General features: G+C 51.0%; 8 protein-coding genes across 8 annotated transcripts; 3 read left to right on the top strand and 5 right to left on the bottom strand.

The window, feature by feature from the left end:
* Nucleotides 1–984: 984 nt before the first annotated feature.
* Z518_01126 (uncharacterized protein) lies at nucleotides 985–2,379 on the bottom strand (the record flags this gene model as incomplete). The annotated part of the gene is made up of 1 exon (XM_013421727.1): nucleotides 985–2,379. The coding sequence occupies one exon, from the start codon at nucleotides 2,377–2,379 to the stop codon at nucleotides 985–987; it is 1,395 nt and encodes a 464-aa protein (XP_013277181.1).
* Nucleotides 2,380–5,048: 2,669 nt separating this feature from the next.
* On the bottom strand, nucleotides 5,049–6,410 carry Z518_01125 (uncharacterized protein; the record flags this gene model as incomplete). Its single annotated transcript, XM_013421726.1, has 4 exons — nucleotides 5,049–5,295; nucleotides 5,371–6,061; nucleotides 6,118–6,234; nucleotides 6,287–6,410. 4 exons carry the CDS (start codon nucleotides 6,408–6,410, stop codon nucleotides 5,049–5,051), a joined length of 1,179 nt encoding a protein of 392 aa, XP_013277180.1.
* Nucleotides 6,411–7,053: 643 nt separating this feature from the next.
* Z518_01124 (uncharacterized protein) lies at nucleotides 7,054–7,992 on the top strand (the record flags this gene model as incomplete). Its single annotated transcript, XM_013421725.1, has 1 exon — nucleotides 7,054–7,992. The coding sequence occupies one exon, from the start codon at nucleotides 7,054–7,056 to the stop codon at nucleotides 7,990–7,992; it is 939 nt and encodes a 312-aa protein (XP_013277179.1).
* A 188-nt stretch (nucleotides 7,993–8,180) lies between these two features.
* Z518_01123 (uncharacterized protein) lies at nucleotides 8,181–9,659 on the bottom strand (the record flags this gene model as incomplete). Its single annotated transcript, XM_013421724.1, has 1 exon — nucleotides 8,181–9,659. One exon carries the CDS (start codon nucleotides 9,657–9,659, stop codon nucleotides 8,181–8,183), a length of 1,479 nt encoding a protein of 492 aa, XP_013277178.1.
* A 256-nt stretch (nucleotides 9,660–9,915) lies between these two features.
* Nucleotides 9,916–11,665, bottom strand: Z518_01122 (uncharacterized protein; the record flags this gene model as incomplete). The annotated part of the gene is made up of 2 exons (XM_013421723.1): nucleotides 9,916–11,127; nucleotides 11,267–11,665. 2 exons carry the CDS (start codon nucleotides 11,663–11,665, stop codon nucleotides 9,916–9,918), a joined length of 1,611 nt encoding a protein of 536 aa, XP_013277177.1.
* Nucleotides 11,666–12,046: 381 nt separating this feature from the next.
* Nucleotides 12,047–14,815, top strand: Z518_01121 (uncharacterized protein; the record flags this gene model as incomplete). Its single annotated transcript, XM_013421722.1, has 1 exon — nucleotides 12,047–14,815. One exon carries the CDS (start codon nucleotides 12,047–12,049, stop codon nucleotides 14,813–14,815), a length of 2,769 nt encoding a protein of 922 aa, XP_013277176.1.
* Nucleotides 14,816–16,926: 2,111 nt separating this feature from the next.
* Nucleotides 16,927–22,524, bottom strand: Z518_01120 (uncharacterized protein; the record flags this gene model as incomplete). The annotated part of the gene is made up of 1 exon (XM_013421721.1): nucleotides 16,927–22,524. The coding sequence occupies one exon, from the start codon at nucleotides 22,522–22,524 to the stop codon at nucleotides 16,927–16,929; it is 5,598 nt and encodes a 1,865-aa protein (XP_013277175.1).
* Nucleotides 22,525–23,232: 708 nt separating this feature from the next.
* Nucleotides 23,233–24,969, top strand: Z518_01119 (glutathione synthetase; the record flags this gene model as incomplete). The annotated part of the gene is made up of 2 exons (XM_013421720.1): nucleotides 23,233–23,537; nucleotides 23,646–24,969. 2 exons carry the CDS (start codon nucleotides 23,233–23,235, stop codon nucleotides 24,967–24,969), a joined length of 1,629 nt encoding a protein of 542 aa, XP_013277174.1.
* Nucleotides 24,970–25,156: the final 187 nt, after the last annotated feature.

The following is a 25,156-nucleotide window of genomic DNA, read 5'->3' as shown; positions in this document are numbered from 1 at the left end:
GAAGACAGGAAAGGACTACGAGAAAGTGATGTTGAACCCAATTTTGCGATGTCGGATTGTGGAGGGATATCAAGTGTTGTCGCGGTGATGGGGGGTATGCCTCGGCCTGATGCCGGTGCATCTTCCCAGGTGCAGTCATTGGTATATATTCATGTCTACATATCTTTATTTGTTGTCAGTAGACCCCCCCCCCCCCTCTGCGACTTCGGCTATTCCCCCGATTGAATATCTAGTGCTCCTCTGTGTTGTCTTGTCGTGATATAGGCTGGTACAACTGTACAACAATGCCGCCACTCCAATCACCAATTCCCGTCCCATCACGTCCCAACGTCCCCCGGCTTTAGCATGCAACTCCCCCAATTCATCCTCTCCCAAATCTCGCCTATCACCCATCCGCCGGGTTTTGTTGGGCCATTCCTCTACTAGCATGAGCTTGGTCGAAGTGCAAGCTGGATTACATACAACAAATCCATTATTCAATGGCCAGCCCGGTCCGATGTGTTCGTTGGCAAAAGCGGTCAGTGATGAAATGATGGCAGCACATTTTTCACATCCACAATATTGTGTTATTGACTTTGGTATTCCATCGTCTCCCCGTCCGCAAATCTCCTCTTTCCATCTTCCTCGTCTTGGTTGTCGCTTTGCTCGCGTCTTGATCTCTGTCATTACCCTATAGACAAAAAACTGTGCTCATAAACACGGGCAATCCAGTCTACCTCCCAATTTTTTGGCGTCATTCCTTTTCGTGAATGGGATCTGAAATCAACCCAAGAAGCGATGGCTCTCATTTATCTCACCCGAATCCTCAACCCAAATCCAATCCCCGCAAAGGACTCTATACACCGGCGCTTCCGAGCACTTCGTAACGCTGACCAGAGTCGATGATACTCGCCGAAGAAAAGAAATCCCCCCCCTTCCACTAACAAACGGAAGCTGCACAGCACCTCACTCCTCACAGTCCTATCGAGAGCCGTTCCGATATGTTCAATCGTACCGTGACGTCCCATCCCCCATATCAAAGCGATGTTGGGGCAGTCGCTTGATTGGGGGTGGTAGATGATCATGTTTCGCCTGCACCTTCATCTTTGCCACCACCTGGTGACACCCCATCTTCGACACATCAATCCCGTTGGACAGTGTCGCCCCAATTTCTTCCGGTGAACAACAATCGACCCCTTTGATCCATCGACCGTTCAGCGCCTCCCTGATGCTGCATCGTTTTTCCGGGTGAGGATGAAGCATTTTGAGGATACACCTTCGTTGCGAATGGGATGGCAGCGCGTTAAAGATTGGTCCACACTGAGGATATGTGTTTTCGTCGATGGGCGAGTCGGAGAACCGCTCAAGAAAAGCCCGCCATCCCTCCCAAAACAGGGCATAATTGACCTCACTCTTGCTGGCACTTTGCCAGGGATTTCCCCCCAGAAACATGGTCATGAAGAGAATTCCACAACTCCACACATCGAGTTTGGTTGGATCATATTCCCTATCTTGCGCCAGAACCTCGGGGGAAATGTATGGCTTCGACCCACAGATCCCCGGGGCCGATTGGCGAGACTCCCTCATCCCTTGTCCACACAGTCCTCGCGACGACGGTACTCCCGGATGATCCCCACAAAAGACTTCTGACACGCCAAAATCGGTGATCTTAATGTATCCCTCGTCGGTCATGAGAAGATTCTCCAGCTTGATATCCCGATGGGCTATTCCATGTTCATGCAAGTAATTGACCCCGCGAAGGACTTGCTTGAAAATGCAATTGCGGTCCTCCGCCTTGAAGTACTTGCGTTCGACCAGACTGAAGAGCTCTCCTTGTTGGCAGTATTCCATGACATGATTCCATCGACCGTTGTTGGTGCATAACCGTACCGTCTGCACAATGTTGGGATGACTGAGAGACTTGGCAATTGTATACTCCGACTTGACCTTCCGGACGTACTCTTCTTCCGTTTCTCTGGCTGACTTTTTGCGAAACTCTTTGACGGCATATTGACATGGGTTTTCCCCTTTCTTGTCCCCCTTCCGCAACATGATCTTGACCGTGGCACTTGCACCTTTTCCGATTTCTTTCCGCCGACCGAATTTGGAGGCCGAAACGAACTCATCTTCCAAAGGACACACGTCAACGACAAAATCGTCCAAGAGGGTCGCACTGAGTCGCCGGGACTTCAACCCAGCGCCTTCTTGTGCGGGGAGGGAGAATAGTGACGAGCGAGCGGGTTGGTTGTAGATGCTGCCAAAACTGCCTGCTCGATGGACCGCCGGAGGTCGTGGAGGACTCAAGTACTTGGGTTCTTTATGGGATTTGATCTTGGACAAGAGACTGAATCCGCTGGAAGACCGCGGGGGGGAAGATGGTGGGCTAGTCGTTACCGACATGACCTTGATGAGGAGGACGATATAAACGTCGATACCGCCGATGGTAAGGTAAGGGGATAAGCCCACCCGAAGTGAGCGAGATCTGAAGAGGATCCAGCGCGACGAGCGCTCGCGGTTATATGGGACAAGTTCGGGAATCGAGACGAGTCAGGAATTTGACGCCCTTTTGAGGAGAAACGGGAGTTGGGGCAAACAATGGAGATTGCAACGGTAAGAGAAACTGGGAAGGCGTCGGATGCGTCCTTTCTGCTGGTGGCTTTTTTGGCTTTGGAAGGTGGGGCAGTAACCGAGCGCGAGAGAGACTCAGAGCGACAGTGACGTTCGGATAAGCACGAGACGATCTCGAGACGCAGGCAGCATGCGATCGATGTCGTAAGATATGGCGCTGGTGGCTCCCAATAGCCAGAGAAGTCACCCGCCTTAGTGAGAGCTTGGGGGGTACTGGCCAAAATGACGAATAAGCAGGGAGGATGGGGGTGAGTGGGCGAAAAGAAGTCAAGAGTCAAGGCAAAGACTTGTACTGTAAGTTCAACGACGCCGCTCACTTTGGTGTCCGTTTTGGGTCCCCTCCGGTTCCTCGTGGTTGTCAATCGTGGCGTCAGTGGTTCGTTGAACTAGTTTTAATTTTGGGCCGTGTTTCTTTTCCTTTTTCTTTCTGGTGTCCTTCCAAAGCTCACCAGGTGTGTGGTTGTTTTGTCACTCCTTCCTCGGGGTATTATCAATGGGGGATTTACTGGTTCACGTTACAGCCGTATGACAGATGTGGTGCCGGGGTTCGCACCCGTGCGAGCCGAGGGGGAAATAGTTAGGGTGGGTCAGCGGGAGTATTGACAAGATCTGAATCTGGTTCGTGAGGTCCTCAGATGGGCTAACAGAGGAATCAAGGTGAGGCAAGACGAGGCCAGACTGTGTTCTGAATCAGTGGTGAACAAGAACAACGGATGAGAAGTGAGGCAGTCAACTGACAGGGCAGCAGCCAGGGAAAGAGAAGGTGATGAGGCTAGCATAAAGGGGCACTGAGACGAGAGCGATATGGAGGTGTTTTTACCTTTGGGCGAGCGTGAACAAGTGATCGGTGGTGGACGTGCGGACAAGGAACTCGACCGGTCGCTGCCAGCAACCCGACGATCACGAGGTCTCGGAAATCGCACAGAAGAGTGTGAGTGGGGGTGACGATGCTGCGAAAGAGAAAAGGAAGGCGATCATGATAAAGATAAACGGATTGATTGCAATTGGATCGGTAGGAGCTGGGAGTATTCATGATATTTGTATGAATTCCCAGCCCCCGATGGCCATGAAGTTGGTGAATTGAATTGATCCCAAAGTTGAAGCAGCAAACTCGAACTCCTCCCCACGTTCCGTTGCAGCACCGGTTTGCTCTTCTGGGTTTCGCTTGGGCCAAAGGCTACTGCACTGGCTGCATTCTACCTTGGGCGCTCTGCATATTGCGATGCACTCGACGGGAGGGGCTTTCTTCGTATCGACTGGCTGTATGTACGGGAGTATTGCTGAGTTCTCGATGTACCACTCTCGGAGACCCCTCAATGCCCAATTCTCCCCGAAGTCAAGAATTCTTTGCCTTCTATCAGCCCAGAGTTCCAAGCTGCTTGGGTGTTCTTGTATTGTCTGGGCTGCAACATTGACACCGATACAAGCGACAGAGCTCACGGCCCGTGGTCTGGCTTTCCCCTCCAAGGGGCATCCTCCAATATCTAGCCCCTTTCCCCTCGAATGCGCGATTTAATTCTCGTTCAATTCCAATTGAACGAGCACTTTCCCTCTTGTCAGGCTGAGAAATGATGTCGATGTGCAGATGATGCAGAGAGCGGTGTCCAGTCTGACTGCCGACATCTACCCTTTCCGTCCGGACAGGAAGGGTTGATTGTGTAGAGTGAATGCTGTCTTTTCCCAACACCTGCTCTGAGTGGCACAACATGCGCTACCCCTCCTCCACAAAAGCGCAGAGCATCCTACTAACAGAGGTAATCAACCCCTCCTCTGCAAACGCACCCCCGCGCCCAAATCATCCCATCCATCCTGCAGGTTGGGCGCACGCTACATGCTTCTCTTGACCATCATCCATCCACGGAAGCTCACATCAACGAATGCACCCCACGCTTATCCACTCTTCTTACGCCTCTATATGCCCCGAGGCCTAATGAGCCTCGCCAGGCCCCCTGCTCTGTACCGGGAATAAATATGCACATGGTCAGGCGGTTCGCCAGGCACCAGCGAATCACCTCCCTCCTCCACCGTACCCTCTCGAACCCGGCCACAGGCCTGCAACGGCACAATAGGCAAAATTCACTGGCTCACATTTCGCACAATCGACATACTGATGCGCTTTTCCTGCATCCCAATGTCCAGAAGGAAATTAAATCTCCTCTTTTCCATGTCGAGTCACCGCTGATTAGAAAGTTGCTACTCTACTGCATGATATCTGCCCCCTCCTCCCCCAATCAAACAAACCAGCTCAACAGCCCAACGGCAAATCGAGCTACCGACGGTTCTGAAAGCTTTCACCGCTCGAAGCCTGCTCCAATCCTCACCTCCACCAAAACATCTCTCTTCTGTCGACTTTTGGTTTCACCTTGATCCATGCCTGCATGAGACCGCAAGAATACGAAATCCCTCGTCTCCCCCCTCGTTCTCCAGTTCCCCGGTCACGCTTATGCGTCTTGGTGGCCATGACCATTCATGTCATCCATTCCCTGGCTCTGTTCACGCTGCATCCGTGCCTCAATCTCACGAAGCTGGCTCTCCCGTGCCAACAGTTCTTGTCGTTTCTCATTGATTTCTCGCTGGACTTTAACCTCGATTTCCCGCAGTTTCTCCTCTTCGCGTCGCAATTGTTCTTCCTTCAGACGGACCGACTGGTTGGCCAGGTCTTCAGGGTTGATCGAAGAATCTTGGGCCCTAATTGTTATACACATGCCATTAGTCCGGTTTTCATTTGTGGAAAAAAAAGAAATATGATGGGTGGGGACATACGAGACACCGCCGTCCACGCTCTTGCTGAGCTTCTCCGTTCGGTAATTCTCATACAGAAAGTCGTGGGTGATTTCTTTGAGATCGGCAAGGTGCGAATGCAGGAGCGCGCTGCGAATGGCAAGGAAGTCCGAGTGGCGAGGGTTGTCAACTTCCACAATTCCCCACGGATACTGTCGTGCACGAACTCGCCGGCCTCCGATCTCAATCACATCTTCGGATCCAACAATGGCAAACGGCATCAAGCCACGTAGCTCTGCATTCTCTTCGACGGTGTCTTCATCATCCTCTTCAATGTCGTAAGGGAAGTTGTAGACGGGGATGCGATAGTGTTCAATGTCTTCCATGACCAATTTCTTGGACTCGGCCAATTCAGCCGGGGTCAAGGAATCAGCCTTACCGATCACCGGAATCACATTGACGCGGGGAGAGAGGCGCTTCATCAACTCGATGTCGAGTTCGCGCAAGCCATGACCCGTGGGGGTGATGAAATAGAGGAGCGCGTGCACACGATTGTCCCGGAACCGAGGGTTTCTCTTGATACGAGACTCCTCTGCGAGGATATCGTCGTACTGTCGCTCAAGATAGCCGACAATTTCGCCGAAGGAAGCTTCATTGTCGATCAAATCACCAAAGCCGGGAGTGTCCACGATGGTCAACGAAACACGTGTGCCCTCCTCGTCCAATTCGAGCTCTGCAAATTTGGTCAGATCACCATTGACCCTGCATCATGCATCTTTCTCCACCTACCAACTGTGACAGGCTTGATTCTGACTCCTTCCTCGAGGTGAGCATTGGCTGCATCGTCGGCTTCTTTGGGCTGAAGAACTCGCTTGCCACAGAGGGTATTGACAAATGTGGTCCGGCCTGGCTTGTGGTCAGTTCAGCCTTAGATGACCACTGGTGTGGACAATCGTACCAGTTCCACTTGCACCGCACACCATGAGACAGAATTGAATTCCCTTCTTGACATTCTTCTTTCTTCGTATCTTTACCTGCGCCAAGCGCATGTCGTTAGTAGAGGACACGATGACAAGGTTCATCTCAGATTGTGAAAGGAGATGTGATGAAATGTGAAGGGGATGGGAGAGATAAGGGGGTCGCGGCGAGTGCGGTGAGAGCGTACCGCATTCATAGGAGAAGACATTTTGACCTAGTCGGCTGTGACTGGAGAATCACAACGAAGGGCGCTGGCAGAATTCAAAGACGCCGACGCAGGCAATGGTGTACACGAGAAACGAAGGAATTGAAAGAAAATGTGATGGCGCGACGATGCTGTTGAGGTTGATTGCGGAAGTTTCTTTCAATCAAAAAATTAGGGGTAACGTGTCGCCGCGATCTACATTGGGTCGGTACTAACTCTGGGGTGACGCTTTTCCCTTTTCGTCCACCTGTCGGCCCAGCCTTGTGAGTGGTCAGTTTTTTTACAGCATTGACTTGCAGAAACATCCAATCTGTCGTAAATATATCCCCCACAAGAGCGATGTCTGTTGCGTATCGTCTATTTCTCCAGTCAGAGCAACAATCTGAGTGACTACTCCCGAGTCAAGCATATGCCTTCGGTAGCCTGAAAGGCAGGTGACCATCTATCTACCCGCGAGGTAGGTCGAACTATCTCGTATTGACCTTTTTTGGTCGCCTTCCACAACTCTCTCCCAGAACCTCATATCCCATCTCTCTTGAACCATGTCATATCGACGGTCTGGAAATTCGCGACGGCAGCAGTCGGTCGACTTTCCTCGCTATCCTCCCATGTCACAGTCGCAGACACCACAATCCATGCCGGCACCGGCGCCTGCTCCTCCGGCTGCTCTTGTGCCTGTACCTCCTTCGCAGCCCGCTGGTCTGGTTTCAGACTACGATTCCGACTATCCAGGCTACCAATCAGACTATCCCACCCAGGCCCCTCCGCCGAATCGCACCAACGAAGAGCTCAACCTCTCTGTCCTCCAACGGCACAATCCTGAGATATCCCGGATCTTGTCGATAGCGCCCTACGCGGTCGTCTACGAGTTCTCCCCCTTGCCACAACCTGAATGGACCAAAACAGGTGTAGAAGGCTCGCTCTTCATTTGCGAGCTGGTGCCGGGGATGTACGGCGAGGATCGATACTCTGCAATTGTTCTGAACCGCAGGGGCTTGGATAATTTTGAAGCGGAACTGAGAGAAGGCGAAAACGCTGGGGTCGAGATAACCGGAGAATATGTCATAATCAGCTTCAAAGAAGGCCACGAGCAAAAGATCTACGGAGTGTACATCTTTCACGATGTCCCGGGTTCGTCAACGGAGCATACGCAAAAGCGAAATGGCGAACTGATGAAAAATCTTGCTGATCATGCTGGAGCGAGTCGACAGGCTGCCGAAGCCGCTACCGAAGCTGCAACCACGCAACACACCAATGGTCACATGCAGCAGGCAGAACAAACACTTGAAAACCGACAAGGCAATGCTCTTGTACCAGGCCAACAAATCAGCCTCCAGCAATTATTCGGGCAGCAAAGAGCTGCGGACTCCGCTTGGAGCGTGAGAGCACATAATCTTGACGGTGGAGGCCAACATCCAATTAGCCAGCAGCCCGATACTTTGGGCGATCTATTCAGAAAAGCCGGCCTTGGAGCAAGATGATTCTCGTCGGCAGTCTCAGAAGATCTTCCCCATACTGAGAAGGATGCTTTCCGAACTTACCGGGTCAGGAAGTGTTGGGAGCTGCTGCTGTTACGCTTCACGAATCCTATAGATCGACAGATATCCCGCTCTCTGGGTGTGCCGAACGCTTTATTTCAGGCATCGCAGAAGTGCCCATATCAAAATCTTCAACTATCTTGACCCAAGACTTCCTCCAGCCATCCCCTCACCTGTTGAGCCACAATTTCATTCTGAGCCAGACACCAAGCATGCACCAGGCCGTCCATAACGGCCATTCGAATCGTCGGTGTGGTCGGTCTTCCTTTCTCAATGTTCCTCTGACGGGGTGGCACACTCTCAGTTCCCGCCCTAGCCTTTACACTGTCAACACCCTCTACCGGCCCACGGCCTCTCTTCTGAATGATCTCTTCTCGGGTGGCTTCTGCGATCCAGTGATCCCGTCTGGCAAACAAGAGGTATAAACTCGGACTTCTGGCTCCACGCTCTCTAAACCTGTCCGCATCTGAAGCTTCAATGGTAGTGCTGGCGCCCCAGATCTCGTCACCCCAACGGTCAGCGCGGATCTCCATCATTTCCATGCCAGCCATGAATAGCGCCTGCTTGACACCCCGTTTACTGTGTAGGAATGCCACGGTGATCTCAAATCCGTGAGTACCCGGCTGCATACCCGTGACTTTTCGGATAAGCCAGGTGAACCAGTGCGACGGGAGGGCCTTGACCAGGGCGGAGTGCAATAGAGCATGTGCGAGGCGGGGCAGGGAAGCGGACAGCAGTGGAATGGATGTCAGAAGGGGTGTCGCGAGTCGGCCGGAGGGGGACAAGTGGATGTCGACCAACGTCGGTGCGAGGAGAACGCAGCAGGAAATAATCCAGATATTGCTTCCTGTTTGGAGGTAAGGTGATGCGAGAGGTGGAGAGGTGTGAAGAGCAGGAGGATCAGAGTGTCGCTCATGCCATAGCCGGACGAGTTCGAGTGCAATGTACGTGCCAACACTGTGGCCCATGAGAATGACTTTGAATGGTTCTCCATCCTGCTCTTCCTCTAGCCCGATAGAACATTGCTCCTTCCAGAGACGACGAAGTAAATTTTTGACTCGTGCATAACTCAAATCAATTTGCTCGCGGAGTGTGTAGAGCTTTCCCTGATTGCTGCTGCTATCGTCATTGGCTTCGTCTGTCTTCCCTTCCGCATGTCCAGAAGGCCCGCCTCGAGGTTGAGGATGGGGAGAAGAATACAGAAGAGGATAGAGCAAGTTCTTCATTTCACACTTCCTAGACTCCTCCTCATGGCTCGTCACCTCATTCTTCCCGCCTATTTGAGACTCAACATCAACATCAAACCCACCAAGGCTGAACCCAGCGACCACCACTTCCCTTTTCCTGTCATTCATACCCTGCACGAGCAACGAAAGGAAAGGGTGGTAATAGCCAATGAGTCCCGGATTTCCGGGAATAAAAAACAATACCGTTACTTTCCTCCTCTGCCTCTTCCTGTGTTGCTGTACAGGATTTTTCCTTCCCTCTCCGGACGAGAAGCTGGAGCCGCCATCTCCAGCTGGGAATTGTGATGAAATAAGCTGGTCTCTGTTCAATGATGGCGGGATATGCAGAAAGACATCCGTCGAGACATGTGAATTCAGCGGCATGATCTTCTTAAAGTTTCGAAGTTATACGGGACTGTTCGAGGCGACCTGACTTGGTAGGGCTCAAATTCCCCAATCGGGCAGCTAATAGTGGCAATTCGCAGCAGCCGCTGCTAATTTAGGAATATCGAAGTTGCCAACACCCTGTCAACCGAGCGAAAGATGCCTATAAATGAACAAGGCTCTAACGAGCAGCAACAAAACCTTTAAAACGACTTGTTGGCACACTCCATGCACTTCTGTATCTAGAAGCAACCTATTATTTTGGAATTACAATTCGAGAAGTCTCCTGCAGTGGAGCGATGACCTTCTCGCAGACCATCCTGCGGAATCCGGGATGGTTCCAATCATGCTGAACACCTTCAAAAGAGAACCGGACGCAGGATGACACGGCATATGCATAATCAGGCACTGGCCAGGTCTCTTGCACGCTGTCAAGCCATCGAACCGCCAGTCCCATCTTGGAATAATAGTCATCCGCTGGTGGTGCTGAGATGGAGGAGACCCACGATTCAAATGTCTGTCTCTCCCATATCTCCAGCAGAATGATACCAAGGTCCAGTAAATCCTCCTTCACCTTGGCTCTAGTCGACGAGGATGGACTGGGAAACGAAGCTTCAATGAATGTCCGCGTCCAGTCAACCCGGTTTGCCGACGCTTGCGGGATGGCTCTGATTGTTTCCTTCGACCAAGCGTTATGGACCCATTGTGTCTGATGCAACTGAACCAATGACGAGGCCAATGTGAGGGCTAACAGAATGCTTTCCTTTGGCAGCAATTTCTTGGCTTGGTTGCTTCGCAGGTAATCTCCAAGGCTCAGGATCCCTGCCCGGCTGCTCCCACTCAGCCAGGCATCGCAAGTCTTCTTGCTGCAACAAAAGAGTTTCTTCTCTTTCGTTAAGTCCATGATCCAGGCCTTACCAGCTAAGGGAGCGCCCTTGGCCAGTCGATTACAGAGATCGATGACTTCTTCTTTGGTCGGTGACGAAGGCTGGCTCAAATTGACAACGGAAACTTCACCTTCTTGCCATTCAACTCCTGAGCACGATGTGCAAAGAGCAAGTCGAAAGATTGGTGAATATTCCTTCTGGCGGAGCTGGATCTTGTTTTGGGGATGCGCAGCTCGGGAATCGAGGAAAAGCATCGTTTGGTGGCTGGAATTGCAATTCATGGACCAACACTCGGACACCGCAGAGTGCAAAGCAGTTGCATGCTCCCAGATTCGGTGAAAGACCGTGGCGAGATCTTTGGCCATTCCTATTGACGAGTTTTGGGCCAGAGCGAGTTTGGAGATGTTGATGCTTTCTTCACTCCTGGCCAGTTCTTTAAGATTCTCGTTGCAATCTTTAACACGGTCGACCAATTGCTCTATCTCTTTCTGGTTCATGGTGAAGTTAAAAGCCGTTCTGAAGGTGTAAGTCGGTCCGGTCTTCGGATTGAGCTTAATCAAACTTTCGAGATCGTGAGTACCCTGACGAGAGATGATATTTAGCTTTCTTACACAATGTTGGTGAGCGACTGATATTCTGCTTGAGCTTGCCGCCCCTCGGAAGTTCTCTCCTCATCTCGCTCATAGAATCAAATGTATTATGCTGAACGATAGCACTCACCTTGATCGGGTGCTTGATGTGCTGCAATTGCTTTGCAATGGCCAGCAGAGTTTCTTCACACTCCTTCAAGATCCGATTGAAGTATTCCAAGGATTCCTTGTCGCTCAAGTAATGTTCGATTGACCAAGAGATCTCATCCCTCCTCATGAATGTCAGAATATCGTCGACCTTCGTTAAGTCACTCTCCTGCGAAGGTATAGCACCTGCCAGGAGTACTTTCATATTCTGACGCAACCAAAATTTCTGATCTTTAAGGCGAGTTACCAGCGCTTCCAGCTGCTTTTTCCAAGCATACAACAAGGTTTTCACGGGTCGCAAGCCCTTTCGATAGCTCTCCAAAGCGGATATCATCAAAGGTAACGCACTAAGCACGAGGCCCGCGATCTCAATTCCAGACATCTCTTGCGCTCTGTGCCGATTCACACGCACCTCTACGACAGACGTCCAGATTGATGAAAGCTTTCAAGACAAGGTGTGATTTCAGCCGCCTTATTGCTGCCAAGCAGGATGAGAACAGGTTCAAGAGTGGGCTTCGGTGCAGATACACACAATGGCGCGGGGCAGCAACTTACTCGTCGACTTCAGCCTCACCAGCCCCGCGTCGTCAACCTCACGTTTATCATCTCTTGAAGATTCAGATCCCATAAAGCGTCGTTCACATTGCTAAAGCATGCCCTCTCTTTCCTTTGAGGTGTGAAGCGGAAGCAAAACCGACAACCAGATGAGGCTGGATCTCTCATCCCAGCGACGCCACCCTTAACCCATTCCACCTTCAGAGCCATGGGTTCGACACAAGACATTGCCCACTATGGTCGAGCAATACAGACCGCATTTATTCGACTCTCAGAGGTTTTACACCATGCCGCTTCACCCGTTGAAGATTTGACGATATTCCTCGAGAGGACGAGGCAATCTTTTCTGTTCTGGGCGGCAAACTTAGGCATGTTCGACGAAGGCCACAGGTCGATGGATTATCGCCTTCAAGATGCCCAAGATGTCAAAGAGTACATGGTCGATCTTCTGGAGGAGCTCGAATACAACCTCAATGAACTGGCAGCGGCGTGCACAAACAGGTTTACCCTGGGCCTATCAAGCCCGGACGACGAGGACAAAGGCGCAGACAACGTGCCACTCTCCGTCAAGCTCCCTACCTCTACCGATGAACAAAGAGCTCTTGAAAATGAAGCAGGCGCTGCTGATGAGGATGAGATCAGAGGGCGTATAGAGAGTGTCGACGATCTTCAACGTCGTCTCTATGGGCTTGCCCACAGAATTCGGCACCCTACCATGCGCTCAGCACCAGGATCACGGAATGTGTATCGAACCATCCCTTCGAGTGACAGATTAGGGGCGATTAAACAACTCCTAGACCTCGAACGCGGCCGTATCACGGATTACTTCTTACAAACTCGGCGAGCTTTGGCGGATATGAAGGACGCCCAGACTCTTGAGTTGACCCAAGCAGATGAGAGACTGATTGAACGCCTTTCTCAGTCAAATAGCCTTAGGAGGCAACAATTTATATTCTGGAGAGAAACTCAATCTGAACGCAATGAAACGGTAGGGAGACAGCTGCTTTTTCAGCAAGAAGACAAATTCATTCCCCAGCCGACAGTCGATCAAGTCTTTGCTTTACCGGACCGAAATCGTCCTGCCCAAACTATTCAGTTGTCTATGCCTTCAAGTGTCACCAAACTGCCACCAGGTCAACTGGATCTGGCGGAGCGATTCTCCGTGGCGACGCGTGACACCAGAACTCCTTCAGCATACGGACCAACTGACGAAAAGCTCAGCTGGCCAGCTGTTCCTCCAGAGTTCAAGCCCGGGCATAATGGCTTCTTCATTTGCCCGTACTGTCACACCATTTGTCCGAATCGATACTTGAACGCAGCTGCATGGAAAAGCCACTTGCTTCATGATCTCCGACCGTACTGTTGCACTTACGAGCAGTGCAAAACTGAGAGACACGTCTACGACAGTCAGAATGTTTGGTCTGCACACGAAGCACTCGAACATAATGGGGTGTTTACCTGTCTCGAGCATCCATCGTCTGGCCAGGAACTTCTGGAATTCGCTGACCTTGACGAGTACAAACAACATGTCCACGAACACCATTCACGCGCGGCATCATCCATGCTCCAGAACGAGATTGTACGTGCTCGTAGAAATGGCTCTTTAAGGTCTAACCGACCCTGTCCCATATGCTTGACGCAGATCTTGGACGCACAGAATATGTCAAAGCACGTCGCGGGACACCTGGAGATTATTGCCTTGATGGCGCTGCCTCGATCAACGGGACTGGAAGCGGAAAGCCAGTCAGGCAACGCTGGATCTGGTCAGCAAGGCCAGTTAGGAACTGACTCCCGTGCGGACATATCGGACCTACCTCTCCTTGAGAACCGTGAGGAAGAACCTTATGCAGGTGAGGCTTCAGACGAGTCATTTGAACACGAAGCCCTCACGAGCAAGAAGCGGGCGTTTGAGGCGGAGCTTCCTGACACGCTGACCAGTATGGCCAACCTGGCGTCGACATACCGGAATCAAGGCCGATGGCAGGAGGCGGAAGAGCTGGACGTGCAAGTGATGGAGACGAGTTCGAGGGTGCTCGGGGCGGAGCATCTCGACACGCTGACTAGTATGACTAACCTGGCGTCGACGTATTGGAATCAAGGCCGATGGCAGGAGGCGGAAGAGCTGGAAGTGCAAGTGATGGAGACGAGTTCGAGGGTGCTCGGGGCGGAGCATCCCTCCACGCTGATCAGTATGGCCAACCTGGCGTCGACGTATTCGAGTCGAGCCAAATGGCAGGAGGCGGAAGAGCTGGAAGTGCAAGTGATGGAGACGAGTTCGAGGGTGCTCGGGGCGGAGCATCCCGACACGCTGACCAGTATGGCCAACCTGGCGACGACGTATTGGAATCAAGGCCGATGGCAGGAGGCGGAAGAGCTGGGCGTGCAGGTGATGGAGACAAGAAAGAGGGTGCTCGGGGCGGAGCATCCCGACACGCTGACCAGTATGGCCAACCTGGCGTCGACGTATTCGAGTCGAGCCAAATGGCAGGAGGCGGAAGAGCTGGAAGTGCAAGTGATGGAGACGACATCGAGGGTGCTCGGGGCGGAGCATCCCTCCACGCTGACCAGTATGACCAACCTGGCGTCGACGTATTGGAATCAAGGCCGATGGCAGGAGGCGGAAGGGCTGAATGTGCAGGTGATGGAGACGAGGAAGAGGGTGCTTGAGGCGGAACATCCCGACACGCTGACCAGTATGGCTAACCTGGCGTCGACATACCGGAATCAAGGTCGATGGAAGGAGGCGGAAGGGCTGGAGGTGCAGGTGATGGAGACGAGTTCGAGGGTGCTCGGGGCGGAACATCCCGACACGCTGACCAGTATGGCTAACCTGGCGTCGACGTATTGGAATCAAGGCCGATGGCAGGAGGCGGAAGAGCTGGGCGTGCAAGTGATGGAGACAAGAAAGAGGGTGCTCGGGGCGGTGCATCCTGACACGCTGACCAGTATGGCCAACCTAGCGTCGACATACCGGTGATGAAGACGAGGAAAACCTCGCCCTAGCGCTTCACGATCAGGGTAAGTACAGTCAGGCTGCGCGATTGTTTCAAGATGTGCTGGATGGAAGGGCAAGCAACACTGAGTGGGAAATATCCCTCCAGACTGACGACTATAAGCAACCTAGCGTGGACGTATGACCTTCCAGGGGATCTCGAGCTAGCATTTGATGTATGCCGAGAAGTGCTAAAACTCCAACGGGAGATTCTCGGTCCGGAAAATTCAGATACACAAGAATCCATGGGAATCTGGCAGGTCAGCTATAGTGGCTGGAAAAGTGAGAGGGGGCGAAAAAACTGCAGATAAACATGCTGGAGACACAACAGCGTGTACTTGGCCGCAGATCATCTTGATACTTTGAAGAGCATGGAAAATCGAGCTGAGACATACAAGGATATTTCGTGACATCCGATGCGGACGAACGGTCTCATCGACTGATAGAGATGGCAAATAAACCAACAGGCGGAGGTATCCAGATATGCTGAAGAAAATGATGGTTGCGGAGCATACAGGTACATTTGAAGAACATGGGTGACTTGGCTCGAGTACCTACGCTGCAGAGGAAGTCGCGGACGCGGAAGAACTATACAGACGACTCCTTGAGTGGCAGAAAAGTTGCCCTACCATACGGGAAAGAGGACATACTGAACGCCATGGATGAACCGAGAAGTGTCTCAGAAATGTAAGGCAGATACGAAGATGTGGAACAAATATGTCGAGCAGAGCTGACTATTCTACAGATTATGTCTAGGTAGAAGGACTAGTCAACGCTGATGGCAGCGGAAAGCCTCGTTTCCAACTTGAAATCGCAGTCCAAGTTCGACCAAGCGGCATCGTCTTACGAGAGAGCTCTGGCCGGATATCAAAAAGAATTTGAGCCCGATGATTCCAACTCCATCTTATGCAAACGCAGCTGTGATGACCTGATACAAAAGATGGGAGAATTTCGTCCAGACAAGTTTGGTGAGATCAGCGACAAGCTAAATCCTCAACAGTACCCAACCCCAACGGAAAGGGACCCCAGAGAAAGCAAGCAGGGAATTAAGGTTCGTACACTCGGGGATTCCATTCATTATCGCTCTCCCATCTTACAGTCCAAGTGAGTCAGGTTGAAATTTTCAAATCAGAGAGGAAGCTATAGAAAATTATGAACCATGCGTCACACAGGTTAGTGTCGAGAGATCCGATCATCTACTTGTGAAAGCATGGAACAGAGGCCCGCATCGAATCACAAAGAAAACCGGCCATCAACTTCGCTGCCGCAAAGAAAGAGCTCTTCTCGCGCTCAAGAGTGGGCTACGTTACAGCTACAGCTCAGACAAATGAACAGACACGGAAAACCAATGGCCAATGACCGTCAGCCAACGGATCTATATGTGCTTCGAAAAGTCAGTTATTTTGTTGTATTCGAGATGGACGACACGGTCTGGAGAACGAGAGTTTCAACCTATACTATTGGAATCTATCTAGCCATACAGCGATTTTAGGTAAACGATGGAAGAGATGGGGAAAATTTATTCAGCAGGAATTGCTCCTATTTCCAAAGCGTGGGACATAAGTCCTGGTTGTGCACGAGAAATGAGGAGAGAGAAGATCGATGATGCACAACGTATTGCTAGGGACGACAGGATCTGTAATGATTCAACGGCATGACCTGGATCGAAGGCAAAGCAGGAAAGTGAAAAGTGAGTTTTGAGTCTTCCAAGACTCTGTTTCTGTTATGCAAGATGCGCTTGAGCCTAGGCACTTATCTGTAATGTACTATCCAGCCCATTCTCACACAGAACCTGAAGTTCTATTGAGCGCACCTTGCTGATTCTCAAGCTTCAGTTCATGCCCACTGGCCATCAAAGTTCCTTCGTAATCTTGTCATAAGAAAGGGAAAGGGGGGAAGGGCGCTAACAGGGGTATCTCATGGAGCCATAAAAAGATGAATATGCTCCACCATCAAACGTAGCAATAAAAATAAACAAAAACAAAAAGAAAGTTGTCAGCCGGGCCATGGTATTATCCATCATCTCCAGGAATGGCCACTGCTGCAGTTGCGGAGTCCAACCTGCCTGTGTCTCCATTGAACATTTCCTTCCTCATTTATGACATTTGGGGGTCGGGATCCAAGCTTGTTGCACGGCGAGTACTGGCGGGCTGTGGTACAAAGCCTTGAAACGTGTCGTCGTATGCAACAGGAAAACCAAGTCCAGTTTGAGGAGCTTGAAGCGCCTGTGGAGGTCGAGGAGCTAGCGGACGATTCAGGTTCTCTCTACTAAACGGAGGTTGGACAATACTGTAGCGGAAAGAGTGTGAAGTTCCAGTCGCAGTGTGTGAGAACACCGACATCGGAGCGGAAGTCGTAGTAGCAGAGAACACGGGCTGCTGAGTGAATGTGGGTTGTTGCTGTTTGCGGGCTTCAGAAAGACGAGCTGCTTGCTTAGCTTGCCATGCTGCCGGATCTTCTCGTTGCAAGCGCTGATCGCGAAACTCTTCCTCGGCCGCCTTTTGCTCCTCGTCGTTCAATTGTTCATCATCTTCCTTTTGGAATGTCTCGGTCAGCACAATACTACGGACACAACTCAGACGACCAATGATGGCATCGAGGACTCTGGGATCTTTTCCAAGACAATCCGTGAAGTCTTGTTGCTCGACATCTCTGGCAGGAAACAAGTACTCTGTTACTTTCTTGGAAGCATGTCGTTCTGGTCTTTTCTTGTCCACCACCCGCCCAAATAAATGTGTTTTGAAGACAGCTCGATTGAACAAGACATCTTCAAAAGTCCCCCCGGCCTGGAAACGATATACGAAGACTGGTGTCTTTTGGTTGAGACGGTATGCTCGGCCAATCGCTTGTTGTTCCCATGAAGGATTGAAGCTGAAATCGAAGATGATCACACGATTGGCACCTTGAAGATTCAGACCAAGCCCACCCGCTCTCATCGATATGAGGAAGACTTGATAGTTTTGTTTCTTGTTGAACTCCTTTGTGTAGGCTTGTCGGTCGGCCACCTTGGTCTTCCCATCCAGTCGACAGAAGGCACACTTCATTCTCCTCAACATGCCTTCCAAATAATCCAGTGTGGGAATGCTGTGAGTGAAGATGAGTGTCTTGTCACCAACCCTTGTTGCTTGTTCCACAATATACTGGACGGCAAGAGTGCGATAAGAAAGAGAGGGATCATTGAGAGATTCGGGAGTGTCCCAATTCTTGAAAAGTTTTGTGACCTGTCGCATAGCTTCGCTCATGGGTCCGATAGTATCAATCTGGACGTCAGCCGCAATGGTGTCTGGCGTCGGGGCCTCGTCATTAGACCGATTAGCCTCGGTACCATCCTCGTCGCCGCTCATCAATTGGTTGTCTACACCATTTTGCTCGGAGCGCTCTCTCAACTTAGCCAGAAAACATGAAGGATGATGGCATAGCCAGGACAACATTGCAATCCAGGTCCAGATTCGGGCATTACGAGATCGTGCCTTTGTATCTCCATATGACTGATGCATATAGTTGACGTAGATATCATACGCTTTCTTTTGTAGATCTGTGAGTGGAATTGTAATGAAGTACTCCGTCTTGGTCGGCATATCCTTTTCAACGGCCGAGATATCCGCACGGTTGATCTTTGGATCGAGATCTCGTTTGAGGACGTGCAATTTGCGCAGGCACAATCGCTTCTCATACGGCGTGCTATCAGAGTAAAGCCCTTCATTGATTGGCTCCGAATACTTGGAACGGAATTGAACAATGTCTCCGAGATAACCGGGAGCGATCCAGTCTATCATGGTATGGTACTCTTCAAGATGGTTGTTTAAGGGAGAGCCCGTCAAAGCGATGCGACTTGTGGTCTTCAAACGTTTGGCGTACTGATTGATGCTTGAGCGTGGATTCTTCAATATATGAGCTTCGTCAGCAATGGCAAGATTGGGTTCATCTAGGAGGATCTTCTCAGTATCGATTGAGACATCTCCTTTGGCTTTTGCCTTGACGCTGTCTGAGATGGACCGTCTGAATCTGTCGTAGCTGATCAGCAAAATACCTCCATTTTTGGACCAATCACGAATGATGCTCTTATCTGGTGAGTCAAATTTATGGATATGGCCCAGAACAGCTTGATGAGGCGTCCACATCAGGAGCTCATCAAACCAATTTTCGACCAGGGAAGCGGGACATAGAATGAGTGTTTTGCTCTCTCGCAAATAAGCCGGAATTTGCTTTCTGATGTCTGGGTCATCGCTTTGATTGCAGAGGGAAATGGTCACCAGAAGAGAAATGACCTGCATGGTCTTCCCAAGCCCCATGGTGTGTGCCAATATACAACCTTGATGTTTTGGATCCTCGATTATTTCACGCCACATGAATTGGATACCATTAAGTTGATGTGGTTTAACGCGCTGCGCGATGTGCGGATGGAGGTGGACGTAAGGCTCTGTCGTGTTGATGGGCTCAACGGCATTTCCGTCGGCCTTGAATTGAGCAAACTTCTCGGCCATTTTTTGCCGCCGCCGCTCCTGTTCCTGAATGCGTTGCTGGTCGCTCTGTTGGAGAGAAATGGCCTGTTGACTTTCTTCGACCTTTCGCTTTCGTTTCTTGTGAGATGGTGGTGGAATGTCAGGATCCAGCTCCTCAGTTGGCGGATAATCAGTCATCTGTGCGTCGCTGTCTTCCAGGCCCTCTAGGGCAGATTCTTGGTTTCTCTTTCTTTTCTTGATGCTTTGTATGGAACGAGAATCCTTGTGCCCTTGAATAAAGACCCCGATTAGGTTGTGTAAATCCTCGTAGAAAGAATCCACAACATGCTCAAGATCTCCAAATGCAGTATTTCTATGTCCTTCGGAGAGTGAGGAACAATCGACCATATTCTGGCAACAGATATAGGTCATGTATAGAAAGGTCAAGAGCTGGGCGACGGCTTGGTCCTTCGGTTTCACATCTTCGATAATGTGATCATCCGCACTGAGACCAAGGAGCCCTTTAAACAAAATATCTTCCACTTGGTTGACGGAGGGAAGGGAACTCAGGAGTAAGTTCAGGTTGTTGACTGTATCCTGTTCAAGACCGTAGATTGCCTTAGCTAGCGCCCGACGCTTGTCTAAATCATCCTCGATTTCAGACCATTCTGTGTCCAGGATGCCCTGGATGTCGTCCAGATCTGGTAATCTAGAGCCATCTCGTGACAAGCGACGGTCGGAAGACGTACGTGAATCTTGTGAAAGAAGGTTGCGCCTCCGAAATTTCCGTTTTGGAGGAGTTTGAGGATGAGTGGGATTCAGTTCTGGCGTTCGCACAGATTTGAATGATGTGCTGGTATCGTTGGCACTCTGTTCAACAGATGATGGTGAGTTGGACAGAGTCAGGTCTACGGGAGCCAACTTCGTCCGCCCATGTTTGCGATATTTTGTTTTGGGGAGATGTGGAAACCGGTCGAGATCTGAGGTGTCAGAGCCAGAGTCTCTTCCAGCGAGCTCGGGAGCCGGGGGAAGCTGGAGAACATGTTTCGCAGTAGGAGTCTTTGGAGAGATCTTAGGAGCGGCCTTCTTGGCCATAGAAGGAGTCACCTCTGCTTTTATTTGTCTCCATCGGCGGGAAGTGGGTGTCACGATTTCATCGTCACTGTCAACGTCTGCATCATCCGCGGGCATATCGATAGATTCGGACGACGCTTGTGGTTCAGAAATCGGCTCATGCGTTGAAGGAGGGATCTGGTCCGTGGCGATAGTTGGGGGGAAATCTTTTTCCGGAATGACAGGATTCCAATCCTCCAAATCGGGATCGTGATGAATGGACCCAGCATTCGACGAATCATCCAGAAAATCGTCGTCGTCGTCGTCATCATCATCATCATCTCCAAGAGATTCGGACTCCGATTCTATTAGTTCCTCGCCTTCTTCCAACACTGGTTGTCGTTGGACTTGCGTGGCTTTCAGTGCGGTCGGAGGAGGAAGATTTGGCGGCGAGTCTCGAAGGAGAACTTGATGATAGTATTTGAATTCTTCATGTTGAAAAACGGCCAGTTCAATGTTTTGACACTGTTTTCTCAACTCCATTGGATTCCGCCAAACGTCATCGGCCAGGGCACGTTTGATTTTGTTTGTGTTCTTCAAGCAGCGATCGCTCCAGTACTTGTAGTATTCGAGTTCTTCTTGTCGGCGTTTCTTCTTAGCAGCCTTCACCCACAGACGATAAGCTTTCATCTGGACCTTTGCAAATTTGGTGCCCCTCCATTCTTGCTTCAGTTCCTCAATGATCGCGTCAATTGTTGTGTCGACTTCAGGAGGAGTCATGTGAGCTGGCTCGCGATTTCTTTCTTCCTCTTCCTCTCGAATCTCTCTCCAGGTATTGTCATCAAAATCCCCTTCGTCACCAGAATCGCCATAGACAGGCAACCCATCATCCGACTCCGCAGCTGGATATTTGTCGAGTAGATAATCCAGCTCTGACCAATCAGACTTATCTTGTGCCTCATCTTGCTGTGTTGGTCCATTGGTTTCAAGAACTTGGTGGCTTGGTGAACGATCGGTCTTGGATCGTTTGGTTTTCTGCTTCCGAATACCTTCTACTTCAGGAAAGTCTTCGGCTCGAACAACTCTGGCTCGCCCAGATCCACGTGGAAACAACGTGAAGTACTCCTCGGAGAAAGGTCTGCTGAGTCGACTCTGGTCGTAGGGAAATTTAACAGGCAATCTGCTCTGTGGGAGAGTTTCAGCCCCTTGGTTGAGAAAGAACTTCATCTGCTTGGCCACTGTTCGTCTCTGGCCAGTGGGGTAACGATGTTCGATAAAGAAGTCGTCGGAGTCCTCCAGGGGAACGCGATAGAAAACGTCTCCAAAGCCTGAAGAGATTTTGTAGTAGAAGATATCTTGAAGAGGTACCGCGGATTGTGAAAGATAAGATCCGGACGATTCAGCCGGGGTCGCCTCTGGTAATGGAGAAACGAATGTTGGGGCGATTCTTTTCTGCCCGCTCTTGATCGTCTGGTCTTTTCTTCGTCTCTCCGGAAGTTTCGACGGAGTTTCTCCGTGAGGTGCGAGTGACGAAACATTGTTCGTAGCAGGACTTGGTCTCCCTGAAGTGCCTGACACATCGGAAGCTGACTTGGGTTCTCGGGTGCGAGTTGGGGTTGCCTGTGTCGTCTCTGGTCGAGGCAGTTCCATAAAGTTGCCTGTTGATTTGGTTGCCGAGTCGAGTTGTGCAAAGCCTTGTGGATCCGTCGGTGCAAATCTCGGGCGGCCGATACCGTTCAAGGAAGGGGAGAGAGTGGGCTGTCGAGATTCAACGGAGGGGTGGATTCCCAGCTCGGCCACAGCCGGGGGCTGTGGTACAAGCGACATTCGAGAATGTGTGATTCGAGGAGTTGCATAAGTTGCGGATTGCATCCTACCAATGCTATCGGCCTGAAACGCCATTTGCTGATAGCTTCTTGAATGATGGCGAAGGTATTCAATGGTCTTCATAATGGCTCTTCTCTGACCAAATGAGATGATTCCCAAATCATCCTTGAGAGTTGCCATATCCAAGGCGAGGAGGTTGTCTCCATCGACGTGATTTCGGCGAAAGTTGTCTTCTAGGAGGTGTCGATCTGGTATTTGCTGAGGCCAGTTGGGTGGTGGCCAACTTGGTGGAGAATTATGGCAGAGTTCTTGAATGACTTGATCGATCGACCAACCACGAGGGTCATTGTCAGCTTCGATCGAGGTCTCCATGATTGACATCTGTCAGAGTTGTTGGTGGAGATAGAGAAGTGAGCGGAGTGGCGCGAAATGTTAGTCATGAAGGTGGAAGGCTCCGGGGGGTGACGACCTAGATGAAATTATACGAAGAGATCCGGGCGCAGGCAAAGAAGAGTTGGTAGAAGCAGTCGAACTGAGGAGGCGGAAGCGACTTGGATGCACTTTTGAAATCCTCTTCCTGGGAAAGAGAGATGGGGACTAGAACAAAGGCACGAGAGAAAGAGAAAGCGGGATGGACTTCCCCAACACCCTCCCCTCAAGAAAAAGACAGTCTGAAGGCGGCCCTTCACATAGTTTTTGGTCCAGAAGGCTCTGCAAAGGCAGCGAGTCAAGAGAAAGTTCAGTGTCGAGTGGTGAACGGATAACGAGGTAATGAAAAGAAGAGGGTAGCCTGGTCAGTCACCTCAAGTTTAGCCCCCAGCCTGATGCAAAATGCTCGAGTGGCGCGCGTAAAGTGGCTGCGCGTGTTCAGGAAAGGCAATTGTGCCGGGTGTTCAAGTGGCTGGGCACCCAGTAGGTTGCTGACTAAGCAACCACCCTCTGTCGCAACACTAAAATCTTGCAACATCTCATACCTCGAGCAAGATCCCCGAATCCTCGTATATCCCTTCTCCCAAGTCTGTGTCGAACTGTTCTGTGGTTGACAACATTGATTGGGCTGCTCAATAGAATCAAGGGAAAATGGCCCCCAACGACATCTACCGCACATATCCACCCTCACTAACACTGGATCAAGAGGAGTACCTTGTCCAGACCGTCAAGAACTGGTCCATAGAGCACGCTCTCGCGATCAGACCGTCCACGGCAATAGTATCGGAGGAGACCAATCCAAACCATGTCCTAGCCACCAATGCGCCCGTTACATTATTTCCGAGCCCTTTTCCAAAGCCTTGTTTCGAGCAGGCCAGAAGTCTCCAGCAAGTCTACAATGAACTCTATGCCTCCGTTGCCAGCGATGAGCAATGGCTTGAAGAAATCATGACAGAGTATGTTGGTACCCATTCGGCTTGTGCCCATCTGACTTTATTTGTTATCTGGGAAGTGGACGATCGTTGACAATGAAAGGGAATTCCTCCAGCTGACCGTGCATCCAGATTAATAGAAGTCGACGACTTCCTTGCCAACCTATGGAAAATTCACTTATCAGTCAAAGAGGAGGGCTACACTCAGAACTTGACCCTGGGAATGTTTAGATCTGACTACATGTTGCACGCTCCTGAGGACGCACCCCCATCACTGAAGCAAGTCGAATTCAACACTATCTCCTCGTCATTCGGGGGCCTAGCATGTCTCGTAGCAAATATGCATACCACTCTGGCAACGTATCCCTCCCCATCTCATCCGATCGCATACCCTCCTCACCCACTGTTCGCAAACTCCCCGGAAAGCGCTTCCATGAAATCCATTGGCCACCCTCCTCCGAACGCCGCAGTCTCCACATTAACCGCCGGCCTCGCGGCCGCTCACGAAGCATATGGTCCTTCGAAATCCCAGCCCCAACTAGCAACCTGCATTATCTTTCTCGTCCAAGACACCGAACGCAATGTCTTCGACCAACTCGCCCTATCCAGCAACCTGTACAAGGAGCACAAAATCCCTTCCTTCCGGCTTCCGACCAGCAAAATCCTCACCTTAACCTCCATCCCGTCCCAGGACAGCAACCCATCACGACCCCTAATCTACACCCCCCCATCCTCCCCATCAACACAATATGAAGTCACACTCGTCTACTTCCGCGCGCTCTATGCACCGACAGAATACAACACCCCGGCGTCCTGGGCAGCTCGACACCACCTCGAGCGCAGCGCCGCGATAAAATGCCCTTCTATCCTCCTCCACCTCTCCGGATCCAAGAAGATCCAACAAGTCCTCACCTCTCAACCACCTGATACCGACCACGTGAAATCCTTCCTTCCAAACCACTCGGACGACACGCTCTTAAACCTCCGCTCGACCTTTGCGCCACAATACTCCCTCTCCTCTCCGGACCCAAATGTAGAACCAGAGGGTATCCGTCTCGCGCTCTCCGAATCCACGGCGGCAAACCACGTGCTCAAACCTCAGCGCGAAGGGGGCGGTAACAACATCTACCGTACTAACATTCCGCCGTTTCTGAACTCCATCCCCCGCTCGCAGTGGAGGCAGTACATCCTGATGGAATTGATCCATCCGCCGTCCGCGGCCAAGAACACGGTCCTCCGCAGCGATGGGCAAGTCGTTAGGGGGAACGTGATCTCCGAGCTGGGCACCTTCGGCACGTGTCTGTGGAAGACCACGCCGGAGACTAAAAAGCCGGAGATCCTCCATAATACAGAAGGCGGATACTTACTACGCACGAAGGGCAAAGACAGCGATGAGGGCGGTGTCGCTGCCGGATTCAGTTCGTTGGATAGCTTGATCCTTTACGAAGAGCCGTAGTCACACGCCATCTAGCATATAAATCTCCCACCAAGTATACTCTATAAAACATTGTAGAATCGAACAAGGAAGACTTGGACAAACTTTCGATTTTTTTTTCTTTTTTTTTTTTTCAAATCCTTCTTTCATTGGTGCCTATCTAAAGGGCATCAGCTCCAAGTCCCCAAGCCCGCTCCAGTTCCAGCCC

This window comes from Rhinocladiella mackenziei, assembly GCF_000835555.1.
Source record: "Rhinocladiella mackenziei CBS 650.93 unplaced genomic scaffold supercont1.1, whole genome shotgun sequence".
NCBI lineage: Eukaryota > Fungi > Ascomycota > Eurotiomycetes > Chaetothyriales > Herpotrichiellaceae > Rhinocladiella > Rhinocladiella mackenziei.
This window is presented reverse-complemented; position numbering and strand designations above follow the sequence as displayed.